Source organism: Megalops cyprinoides, chromosome 4 (assembly GCF_013368585.1).
Source record: "Megalops cyprinoides isolate fMegCyp1 chromosome 4, fMegCyp1.pri, whole genome shotgun sequence".
NCBI lineage: Eukaryota > Metazoa > Chordata > Actinopteri > Elopiformes > Megalopidae > Megalops > Megalops cyprinoides.
The window spans coordinates 26,711,061-26,724,208 of NC_050586.1; the positions used below are offsets into that span (position 1 = coordinate 26,711,061).

A 13,148-nucleotide genomic window follows, 5' to 3' on the forward strand; every position below is an offset into this window, starting at 1 on the left:
TGAAGACTAACTGGGCTCTACTTCTTAGGGCTGAAATCATGCGCACCCACGATGATGGTATTTTCATTCCGTCCACACTTGGCGGACTTATTAGACTGAAGCCTGGTGGTTGTTCCCCAGTTTGCTTGGCGTAACTTTACGCGGTTATTCATATTGTTACAGTGGCTCCCCCACAGTTTCCTTGAAAGTATTATTCGAGGAAGATAAACACGTTTTCGAGATGGATCTCCACCCAGGAAATTGACCATTAATATTTTCTCTAGATGTAATTCATAAACAGATTGGTTCCGGGCTCAGTGCCCATTGATGTCCCCTCCCGCTGAAGTCGATCCGGAGGGAATTAGGTTTTTGTAGTGGGGAAAGTGCTGAGACGATAAGCAATTTGAAATTTGTGTTTATCTTGCCGGCATGAAAAACGTGGGCCGACTTGCCTCCCGTTACCGCGGAGTGAAATGAGACGGCTCAGCGCCGCATGCTGCAAGGCGCGGAGCCAGCCACCTGCGCGCGGAAGCTAATTTCACTTTCAAGGCTCCCTGTTTACCCGGGACATTTTCTAGAGCGAAAAGCATTTCAGAGGATGGCAATAAATAAATAATAAAAAAAACAACAACAAATAACGGCGACCGCATAGCGCAGGGTTGGTCACAGCGCCGTGGCGCTGATGGAATGAGCGGGAGATGGACCTCTGTCGCCTGACGCCGTGAAAGGAGAGAAGCGATGACAGAAGTTTATTCACCGGTTGCATGTCTTTGCTCTCTTTGTTTCGCAAACAATGGCAGCGCGTCCTCCCCATGAATAATTTAGTCGGTCGATATAGCGCCGGGGCCGCACGCTGCCTCAGAGTCCGCGCGCCAGAGATGTGTCCTTGGAAAGTGCGAGTGCCATGTTTTCAGCAGCACTGCCTTTGCAGCTAAGATTGAAGTACTACATCTATTTTATTAAGGAAAGAGGTGATGTACCGTTTTACCACGTTTTCATTTACTTAATAATTCATTTAATCAGGGCTGTAAGTAAATAAATATGGACTGAACTGTACGCATACACACACACACACATATATATATGTATATGTGTGTGTGTGTGTGTGTGTGTGTAATCCAGATTTAAGTTGGATTATTGTTTATGATAAATTTCATTGAAGTAATTGTATACAACTGATAAAAATAAATTATTAATTTAAAAATGAACGATAGATAATTTCCTGAAATGTATAAGCTGTTTTGCAAATATGTATTTAACTGTATGACCCATGAATAGTGCCAGTCAGGTGACTGTGACATGTGGATCAGTGGGAGGGATAAAATATACAAAGGATTCTGGGAAATGTAAATACATGACTTACGCACAGTGGTTCCTGTAGGGGAGGATGTGGCGGCTTGTAAGTGCAGTGCACGGAGAAGATGCCTCTCTGATGGCAAGGGAAACACTGCCTGTGATGCACGCCGCGGTGAGATGCCGTGGTGCGATGGTGGCGGTGTTATCTCTCTCTCAGGGTATCAAAAGAACCACTTTGTATAAGTCATGTATGTACATTTCCCAGAATCCTTTGTGTGTGCTATTCCCCCCCCCGCCACCACCCGCCGTCCTATTTGCCTGGCACCCCCTGTGACAGTGTGTTCACATCCTATGGTACGATGCTTCACATCAAGACATCGCCTGCTGTAAACAACACTTGAAATATCACTGCTGGGTTATGTCACAGCCATGATATGCATTCCCCCGATACCATAAATCAGGTCGTGTGAGAACACTCCTCCATCGCGCAGATACCCGTTTTGGAAATCGTTAACGCTGCCAACATGAAATTGAAACGCTGTCACATCCTTGATCCTCAGACACTTACACGGGAAATGGTTGTGCCCCTGAGCGATCTGGCTGCCATCTTACTGTTGTCGTAGTTTATTTAAGCTAAAAAAAAAAAAAAGACATGTGCCTGAATATGTTACAAAAAAGGAGAAACAGTAATGCTAATACCTGAGTGGGTTTATTTTGTGTTGGTGGTGTTGACTGATCACCAGGCGTTGGTGTATAGTGTTTTAAAGCCATGTTTGTGATGAAGCCAGCTGTGTTTAGGCTGTGAAAAGGGGCCGTGTATGGTCAGTCTTTCTGGGGAAGGGAAAGGAAAATGACCACCTTGTGGCTACGCCTCCCAGGGTAGCTGAATGTCACCAAAGGTTAACGAAATGTTCCTCCTCTTGTGCCCTAAATGGGGGGTCTGGGGGAGAGGTGGCTTGACACTTTTGTTGAAGGTCATGGGTTTGAATCCCTCAAGAATGACTGCTGCAGTGTTCAGCTGCTCTAGTAAAAAAAAAATACAATTCTAACTGTAATAACGAATTCCTGAATGCCGACTTTGCAGAACTGTAAGCTCTGTACAGGAAGTTGCACTGGATAAAGGCGAATAGATGTTTGGCATGCTAAAAAAATAAGAGTTACGCTGCGTTTGAAGACATATTTTTGAGGAAGCAGTTCATGATGTGTGCATGCGTGCACGCGCGCACTTTCCCATGACAGCCGAACTGTGCGGAGCGTGGCTCTCGTTAACGTCACTCCTCACCGAAATGCATTTCTGTCAACAGTGATGGGTTAGCAACGGCTCTTAATGGAGGCGAAACACTGTCACACACTGAAAGTGAGGTGGAGAGGGAGGAGGTGTGTGTGTGTGTGTGTGTGTGTGTGCGTGTGTGTGTGTGGGGGGGGACACTGTAGAGCAAACAATCCCAGCTTTGCCAAAGCCTTCGGATTTAACGAATTGCCACGTTAATCCCCCACGCCCCCTTTCTCGTCACGGCATACCCACCCGGGACTGCACATCCCGGCTTTTTGGTTGAACGCTACTGAGAAGTGACGGCCGGGGACGGTGTAGCCTCCGGCACTGGAATTTGCATTTCGCTCTGGACGCGCTGTAATTTCGCTCACCTTTGCTCTTCCTGTCACGGTAAAGGTCAGGAGACTGAACTATGCGAGTGATTCTTGGAACAGTCCTGTTGCTCTTGTGCAAAATGGAGTGCATGCTAATTCCTTTCTAATGCTTTTGATACATCTGTTGGCCAAACATAATATCTGCTGAAAGACAAAAGCTGGAAAATGTACATGCTACATGTTGGCAGAAAGCCCCCCCTCCCAAAAAAAAAAAAGAAACAAAGCAAAAATATCAAAAAAACCAAATCAAACCATCACTACAAGTAGTGTGTAGCCTTACTTTCATATGCATCCCTTCTTCCTTTGAGTGTGTCCATGTGTGTGTAGAGACAGAGAAAGAGAGCCTTATGGATATGGATAGAAATAGCAGTGGTAAAAATCTACCTGACCCATATGGTTACGTTTAGTTCAGCCTTACACAGCCATTGAATTTCAAGGAATTTTATAGAGAAAGGACAGACAGAACTATACCTTAGATTTTCAATTGCTTTTATAATCAGGATTTGGGCCTAACAGCTGGCACTGTGCTGGTAGCATGTAGATGGCTAGGTGGCACCAACATATTGTAATATCTGAATAGAAATATGCATCACAGATTAGCACATTCAGCAGGTCCATCTGAGCCTCTGACCAATGAGAGTGATTGACCACATGTGGCTACAGTTTTTGCCCAGTTGGAAACCGGCATGTTGAGTGAATAAAGCTAAATTCCCTCTGAATATATTATGGTGTTGTGTTAGAGGGGGAAAAAAATGGTTTTTTAGATTTTTTACAATCAAGCTTGTCACAAAGTGCTGTACATGTAGCATAGTGAATTTTCCAGAGGGAACAAAAAATAAAAAGTATATTAATAATTCTCATTCAAATACTGGCTTCAGTAGCATGTGAAAGATAATCAGCGCACCATTAAATTCAGTGGGTTTCTTAGTCTATTCAAAAAAGAAAAGTTTGAACATGGTATATGTTTGCACCGTCTCCTCCTTGCACATGTCATGATATGTGTATATGTATACATATGTATACACACGTATACATATTTAATACACGTGTTCTGTTAGCCTTCCAAGATTTTTTTTTTTTTTTGTAAGAGCATCTCACATTAGTTTATGTGTACACGTGTGCTGTGTGTTCTGAATGTTTATTTATGATTTATATAATTTATTTATGAGAGCACATCTGTGTTGAACACATGAGCGTGGAAAGTAGGGATGAAGCCAGTGCCCACCTGCTACCTTCACCGCGCGGCCACTCACTCTGAAACAAAAACAAAAAAAAAACAGAGCCGGGCGGCAGGAATCACCTTCCTGTTTCCCAGAGATTTAAAAGCCTCTGCAGAAAAATCCGGCTGGATGCAGCGAGGATAAAACTGTCAGACCTTACAGACACCTGCGGGATCCCACCCTCAAGGGCCTCTGTTTCACTCATTTATTTTCATTTGCTTTTCCAGGGGGACTCGCAGAGCAGCCCTCTCGCGCATCATCCATTTATACCGCAGGATGTACAGAGAGGCCATGCAGATTCACTTCCTCTCTAGAAGGATTCCACTACAGCGCCCTGCTGGGGAACGAAACCTGTAGCCTTCAGGTTACCAGCCCAGCTCCTCCACCTCTAACACCACCCTGTCACACTGTCACGCTGTGCTTCCTGTAGAGGCGGCGCTGTATCTCCACAGAAAAGTACAGAAGGGAAATAAAACCCTTCTGTAAAAACAACAACAACAAAAAAACATTTTGCTGATTGTTACCGGTGCCTCTGTACACTATAATTTTGCCGTGACACTGCTAATTCCCCTATACAACTTCAACAGGACACAGAATATACCTGTCTTTTCACAGAACATATACCAGTCCTGTTCGATGAAAACGCACCTCTACTATGGAGGATGCGCTTCAGATAGAATATGCCTGCTTATGCTAAAGTGCAGTACCCCATGTGCTGGGAGAGGCTGGTTTCTAAGAACTCCTCCGAAGCGGCGAATGAAAATGCTCTCTCAGCAGCGGGCGGGGCCGAATGCACGGAGCGCTCCTTGAGAAATCAATTTGAAACCTTTCTGCGTGGCCTTATTAATGTAGATTTTTCATTACATACAGTAGGTAGGCTGGGAGATTCACGGAGAAATGGAAAAAAAGAGACAGAGAGGGAGGAGAGATGGAGGGAGGGAGAGAGGAGAGAGAGGTAGAGGGAGAGGAGAGACTGATTATTTAAGGATGAAGTGATGATTAATTCTGTTCTTCTCTGGAGTGGGTCCATTGATTGGGCCGTAATGAATGGAATAGAGGCTAAGCCGTTGAGGGGTGTGTGGGGGGGTTGAGAAGAGGAGCGAGGTCTAATGCACCAATTTGCCGACTCGTACATTTAAAATACAAGGAGCCATAAAATGTCCCGAGTGATAAAAATGACACAATTACACGAAAATGTGGAACGGCTAATTGTCAGGCTTGTTTGCATCAGACGAGCACCTTTTCTCTTTCACATCCCGAGTTCACTGATAAACTTCTCTCGGCACAGACTGCGGAACAGAAAGAGAGACGAGGACGACACAGATAGGCAGATATGAAGAAAGAGAGAAAGACAAGCATAAAGTCACAGACAGAGACCGTTATAGAGGCCTAAAAATACATTCCAGAATTACAGTCTGCTCAATCATGGGGACTGACATGCAGGTGCAGGCTGAGCTTTCCAAGTGGCTGATTCAGGCAGACCTGGCTGACCAGCAACAACAGGCCATGCTCACTCTTGCATATAGAGACGACAGACAGCAATGAAATTAAAGGCTAATGGTAAAGTAGTCTTAATGGGATTGAACAAGAGACGAGAAACTAGTTCACCCTACGAGTTGTATTCTGTCTCTAGCTGGGGTGGAGGTATACATCTCGTGTGTGGGTGTGCATGTATATTTCTGTACTTACAGTTCATATTACCTGCTCTCGAATTGTTCTAGTTCTAATTTTGTTTTGTCAGATTTATCCCTCTAAGACTTCTTTCACCTAACTTTTTCTCAGACCATCACCAACTGAAATGATAAAAATTCCACTAACACTGTTTGTGCTAATAGATGGTAATTGTGAGGTGTAATTACTAAGATCAGATTTATCACAGGAAGTGAACCCAACCCCCCCCCCCCCCCCCCCCCGCCTGTAATTAGCACAGAGGCTATTTCTTTAGCTCAGGAGTCGTTCGGTCTTGAGCATAAGCTATTATGCGCTAATGAAGCATTGAGATTGAGGCATTAGCGCGGTTTCCGCGGGCAGCGCTTATGTGTCTCCGAGCATCAGCGCGATTCTGTGCGTCCACGCCGGGGGATTTCTGCAGCGGCGGCCTCATTTCGCAACCAAAACATTTGGGCTATTCATTATTTTAAATGCTGCCTGTGATGAAGTTCATGGCGGACAAGGGAGAACCTGAAATCCCGGCCTGATAGCCGAACGGTGCTTTCAGACAGGATGTTACAAAGATGTAGGAGCAGGAGTTTCTTAATACTTTTTTAATTTGATTTTTAAAAACCGATTGAAAGGAAACCAAGAGAACAAAGACTTTGGAGTGGGGAAAAAAAAACAAGGTGAAGGGAAGATGACTCTTCGGGCTTGAATAGCATACTGCTTTGATCTTTTGTGTATTTATTTACAGTAGTGAGAATGTTTGGCTGTAGAGGCACAAGGGCTATCGCTGTCATGATCTGGCTGCCTCATTGTTCCCAGTCTCAAAGGATCAAGTTAAATGAATTTGTGGATGGTTTTTGTTCTGTGGTACTGTCTGTCCCACATTGAACCACTTTTGGGTTGTTTTAACTAAAGGACTGTGTTCCGTGTTCTCTCTGTTAGCTAACGGACTGTGTTTTGCGTTTTCCCCTCATTAGCTAACACACTGTGTTCTCCATTCTCTCCCTCATTAGCTAACACATTGTGCTCCTCATTCCCTCCTTGGTTAGCTAACAGACTGTGTTCTGTGTTCTCACAGTTAGCTAATGGGCTGCGTTTTGTGTTTTTTTTCTTTCCATCATTAGCTGAAGAACCTGAGCAGTCTGGACCTGCGGCACATCTCGGAGCTGAACAATGAGACGGTGATGGAGGTGGTAAGGCAGTGCCGGAGCCTCAGTTCCCTGAACCTCTGCCTCAACTGGAGCATCAATGACAGGTATGGGCTCTCCTCTGTGCCCCCCTCTAACATCCCCCAAACACAAAGGACCAAAGGACTGCAGCTTCAGTGACAGGTGCAGCTCAGTGGGGGTTTCTCACCTCCACCCACAACCCATACCTAACACACAGAGCTGGAGCATACAAGCCAGCTACCTGTCCACTCCCTGTATCGGGCCCACCTTTAGCACAAAAAGAGGGGAGGCCCGTGGTGACCCACCCCCTCAGAAACAGAGAGAGCGGCCCTCCCCCCAGTCCCATAAAAAAAAAAAAAAAAAAAAAGAATGACCGCTTGGAAACGGTAACCGTGGGGATAGCCTGCCCTGAGGCTGCTCTGTAGCAAGTGCTGAGATATAAGATCCCCCCAGGGGAACAGGAGGAAGAAAGAGGAGAGGAGATTAAAGGAAATGAAATGAGACAATCTCTGCTGCTTTTTTTAATCTGGCGACGCTGCAGCTTCCATGGAGCAAGCTCCTCAGAATGGATAAGAATCAATCCAGCAGCATGTTCTCCTCCACGGCCCGTTCGCTTTAAAGAATCACCTCTCTAATTTCTCTGCTGCCCTTTTTTTTTTACACATACACAAGCATGTTCTGAGAATGATAGTCGTTTTTCTTCCGCTGGCGGATTTAAATTATGAATGTGAGGGTTGTAATAGGTGCTAGCAGAACGGCATTTCCTCGTTGCGGCAGATCCTTTGTAGCGCGAGGCTGCGGTGCACCAGGCTTCACAGTACAGTACCTGCATATTGATTGTTTTTTTTGATCATTTCATATTACATTTACATTACAGCACGTTTGCTTAGCAGATGCGCTCATCCATTTACACAGCTTACAATTTTCGACACGGTATCCATTTATGCAACTGGATATTCTGTGAGACAATTTAGGTTAAGAGCCTTAAGAGTACACCAGCAGTGCCCAAACTGGGGATCGAACTGGCAACCACTCTCTACTCATGACCACCACACCACACTGTTTCCCAGAGAGGTTTTTGTTAAGCCCATTAAAAAAAATAAAAGAATCTCTCAAATGGAGCTTTCCATTAAAGTATGTTTGTGGCCAACCAAATCCTTTGCCACTTTAAAAATGCACACTATCAACATATGGATCTTTTTGAAGTGATTTTGAAGTTGTGCACCTGGGCACAACCCTGCTTTTCTCATCTGCTCATCCTCCGTGAGACATTCCTGAAATGCCTGTCTTTCCTCTTTGCTTCCTGCTCTCTTTTTAGTGGCATAATTACATTAGATTTTAACGGCTCCAGTGAAGGTGGACTGTTGGCTCCGTTTTGACACATGGGTGATTGAGATGGCAGTTGTGGCTCTGTAGTGTTAGCAAGGGCAGGCATTAATCCTGACAGGAGTGAGGATGCTCCTTCATGGCAGTTATTATTCTTATGCTTTTTCTTATTCTTAACTACAAAAATAAGAATAAGACATGTTAATGTTGCCTTTCCTGAATCTCACAATACATTACAACTGGTGCATGGTCTCAGCCAGCCAGCTGAGTCCTCAGCCAGCTCCACAGGGTGGCCACTACATGGGTGAAGAATGCTCCACACCAGCTGAAATGGAATGAGATCACACTTTATTTAGCCCCATAAGATGGTGGGTGATTAGATGACCAGGTCTGGAATTTAACCAGGGCACTGAGGTTGACATTCTCACGGGCATTGTGGAATCTCATATCACCATGGTAACACCTCATCTGAAAGGTGGCACCTCCTATAGCACAGTGTCCCTGGCAGCCCCCTATGTTTTCTGTGCCAGTGCAATCAAGTAAGGCCTTTTTAACTCTGAGCCATACTGGATTGGAGGCAAAGATTATTCATGCGCTCTCGAGGGCTGAAAAATGCTCAAAACCCCAGGTATGGAACAGTTCAGCTGTCTGATGTTTTCACTAGAAATAGGCTCAGATCTTACTTAAGCCTATAAATTGAAAAAACAAAGGTGTCTACATCAAAGGAATTTCAGAAGCTACATTCTTTTAAGATGTGCTTTTTTTATGAAGATGAGGCTGAAAGATTGAATGGTTTCAGTACACTGCCCTCTTCAGTGAATGGTGTCATTCTGTTAGAAATCTCTCTGTTCCTAACTCTGAAACATCACCACAGGTGTTCATTCATTTGAGAGGGATTTCCAATCAGTGCTGTGAGACTACGGAATGAATTATGTGCCACATAATGCAAGTGTCAGTAGTTCATGCAGGAATGTACTGAGAGAAGGAAGGCATGTTGAACTGAGCTGAACTGAGAGGCGGAGACTCTCTATCGCTCACGCGGCATTGCAAATGGATGTCTGTTCCCGCTGTCTGAGGGTCCATATTGCTCTCATTTCATGCACAGAAGAACACCACCTGTGTTAGATTTTGGAGAACGTGTGTCCGCGTTCCGTACAGTATCGGGCACGGCAGAGAGCGGGAAGGGAAAAGCCGGGGAGCTGGGAGTCTTTGCTGGGTGCGCTCTGATTGGCGAATGTTTGACAGGCGTTATGCGCGCACTGTTATTTAAAAGGACCGGCTTGTCTGGCGAGGGCCCCAGGTGCCGCCGGCAGTTCGCCGTGTTTAAAAAAGACACTTCACCTTCAACTAGAGATGGCATATCGCAACACTTAGGTGAGACTTTAGTGTTAAAAAGAAAGAACGGTAGACAAAACTTCACGGTTTGCTCTGGGCAGCAGTCACATTAGTTCACTGCTCCTGAGCTTGGTTGATGGGGATGGTTGTTACTGTGTTTACAATAAAATTAGAGATAATACCCACAATAATAATAATAATTAAAACACTAACAGCATTATTATTATTATCACATTACAATTTTGAATGTTTGGAATGTTTCACATTTTCACAAAAAGGTTAAGTTTAAAAAAAGTTTTAACAAAACTGCCTGTTCATATCGCAACTTCATATAATGTTGCTGAGTTATCTTGGAGTTTCGACAGTGTATTGTGTTAGTAGTGAATGTCACCATCATGTAGTGTAGTGTTAGGAAGTGAGTGTAATCCGTGAGGAGATGAAACAACTGATCTTCATTCAAATCAGAAAAAATACGTCTCTCTTCAGAACCTGGCCTGTTTTACCTCTCTCCGCTGCCCCGGGGGAAAAACAATGAAAAGATGATGAAATACATAAATGAATCCAGGAATAAAGCAAGGTTGCACTTTACAGCTTTACAGATTAAGGTGTAGTGTCGTGGTGAAACTGTGGGTAAATTGCGTTTAACTGCACCTCCCCCAGAGAGAGCGTGGATCGTTAGGCAGTAAGCGAGAGCGGAGTAACGGGCCGGAATGGAGTGGTATCAGGGTTCAGCTCACACGCAGGATAAGCGCGGGGCAGTGCTGTGATGTAAGTGTTGTGACACGTCTGAAATGAATCTCGGCTCTTCTCACGGCACTCGGGCCCGTCGCCGTGCCGTGTTTGACATTCACCGGGATGATTAAGATACGGCACCCGGGATCTTCGGCTCTGCGCCATTTTATTACTGTTTCCAGTCCGGCAGGGAGACGCCGCGGAGAGAGAGCGAGAGAGCTGACCCGGGGTGTCAGAGCGGCTCTCTCAGTCGGGATGTCTGGTGAATCATGCCGGAGCTTTGCAGGGGAGGCGCTTTGTTTTTTTAGGAAAGGGGTTGAGGGCAGTCTAGTTTCACCATGGCTCTTTGAATGAATCCCCTCTTATTTTATTTATGTTTTTCTTTATTTATGTGTATTGATTTAGAGCTGTGGGGAGAGGGGCTTGAATTTCATCGTGACGGTTTGTGGGGGTGTTAACGCAATTTGGAGTTTCCAGCAGGCTGAAGACGCAACTAGATGAGCCTCACCCCCCCCCTTTTTATGACTTATGAATTTGTATGAGGGCTGGGCTGTGGGTATCATATTTTGCACCTTTCTAATAAAAAAGAAAAGAAAACAAGGTGAATTCCTGCAGATAGTGCGGTAGGTTTTGGCGTATTCCCACCCTCAGCTCCTGATCAAATTTCCATTGATTCCATTAAATATTACGACGTTTACCGGCTGGGTTTTGTGGAGAGTGTGTGTGTGTGTGTGTGTGTGTGTGTGTGTGCGCGCGCGTGCGCGTGTGCATGCGCGTGTACCAGGGGAACCTCATTTCTTAGATCCGACTTTTATAAACCCAGAGCTGTGCACCGTGTCCGTGAACGTTGAAGGACTCGGAAACCAAATAACCAGCAGATAATCTGCTTTGCTCTTATGAATGTCACAGCGCAGAGGATGGGGAGCGGGAGGGCGGGGAGATGGGCACAGCGTGAGGGAACGGCTTTACGCCTGTTTGAGAATCTCATAGGAAGATTACCTTCATCAAGGGTCACATCGACAAACTCCTTTTTTTTTTTTTAAGGCCGCCTTTAGTATGCGCGGCCGCAGCGCCAAATCCCCTCATCGACAGGCCCCCCTCCTGGAGGGCCGCAAATCTGTCAGTTTTACCGCGGCTCTCGCCGGCACAACATGGGCCTAACCCCGGATTGAAATATCTTGAAAGTAAACGCGTATTAAAATAAAAGACTGCGGCGTTGTCCGGTCGGCGAGCGGGATGAGATCACCGTGTGGCTCGCCCATGGGCCGCCCCCCAGTGCGACGGTCACATTTCCGGGGGCGTGTACCTGTCACTCAAACCACCTTTTATTCCCCCGGCAGAGGACACCTTTTATCTGTTTATCTGTTCGATCCCTCTGCCATAGTCACATCACAGAGACACACTGGTTGTGGGTCACTGGGGGATTTAAACCCATGACTTACAGGATCAGGCTGCATGTCTGCTGTATACTGCGGCTGCACACAGGCTAATGCTCAGTAAGCAGAGGTTGCAGGTTTGATGCCCAGGTGAAACACTACAGTAATACCCTTGAGGGAAGTACCTCAGGTGAATTGCTTCAACAAATGCCCTGTGTAAATTAGTAACTTGTAAGAGTAGTTTGAGTTCTAGAAATTGCGGTACGCAAGGGTGTCTGCTGAGCAGATAGTTAATGTAATGTAACACACTGTAATGTGCTGAAATGTAGTTCTTGTGTCAGCTCATTATGAGCTGTATTGATTTCCATACGCTGCTGTGTGCCTGCATATAAAGACACAGTCCTCAGGGGAGCATGGGGGTGGGGGTCGAATGAAAGGGTGATGAGCTGAGTAAGACCTCAGCCTCTCACGAAAAAGAAGACATGGCTGCCATCACACGGCCTCTCCTCCCTGACGTACTCACACACACACACACACCCTCGCACAGACACACACACACGGCAGGTGTCTGTCTGATTCCGGCGTTCGGCTACTTTTCAATTTTTATAACAATTTAGCTGTTGGCTCTTAAATGTAACTCCTCAGATTGCGTCTCTGTGGGGGTGGTGGTGGGATGGGGGACAGATAGGTGTGGGGGGGAATGGCCCGCTCGCTCTCAGGTGCAATTTCCAGCCTTGATGAGAACACGTCTGAAAAATGCCCTCGTTTTTTCCCGCTCCTCAGAGGGAGGTAAAGTACCCGGTCGTTTTCCTGTTGTTTCTCGGATATCCCTCTTTTTTTTAACGCTGAAAAGCGGAGATGAAACAAGGTTTAAAAAAAAAAAAAGAAGCAAAATGAGGGGAAAAAAAGGCACAGAAGGCACGCAGCGCCCCTCTCTGTAAAGCATGAGTGAGTTTGCAGTGAGAAATGTGTGTTCGGGGTGCTGGGAATCCGGGGGAAATGTCCTCCGCTGTGGCAGCTTCGTTTGGAAAATGCAATTTAAAGCAGACAGCGCTCCTCTGTTCCTCCTGCTCTAATGTGCTGCTAAACCATAGGTTCCATTATTTTAGCTTTTCTGCAGCGTACGTATCCTCTGCTGTTTTTAAATTACTATTTGATGTCTTTCTCAGACAAAAAAAGAAAGAAGGAAAATGTAGTCTAGCCTGTCCGTGGAAATGCAATTTCGGGTTTATGTGTGAATGTGTGTGTGGGCCTATGAATGTGTGTGTGCGCGTTCGTGCATGTGTGCGTGCGTGTGTGTGCGTGTGCGTGCGTGCGTGCGTGTGTGTGTGTGTGTGTGTGTGTGTGTGTGTGTGTGTGTAAATTTGTAGGTTTCTGCATGTAAATATAAGGCCCTCATGTCTGTGTAT

At 45.6% G+C, this 13,148-nt stretch overlaps 1 protein-coding gene across 1 annotated transcript in view; it reads left to right on the forward strand.

Moving 5' to 3' along the window:
* Positions 1-13,148, forward strand: part of fbxl17 (F-box and leucine-rich repeat protein 17) — a 253,387-nt gene that overhangs the window by 92,159 nt on the left and 148,080 nt on the right. Inside the window, exon 7 of the mRNA XM_036527484.1 lies at positions 6,926-7,056. Within this exon, the coding sequence (XP_036383377.1) occupies positions 6,926-7,056 (131 nt within the window). The remainder of the gene's footprint in view (positions 1-6,925; positions 7,057-13,148) is intronic.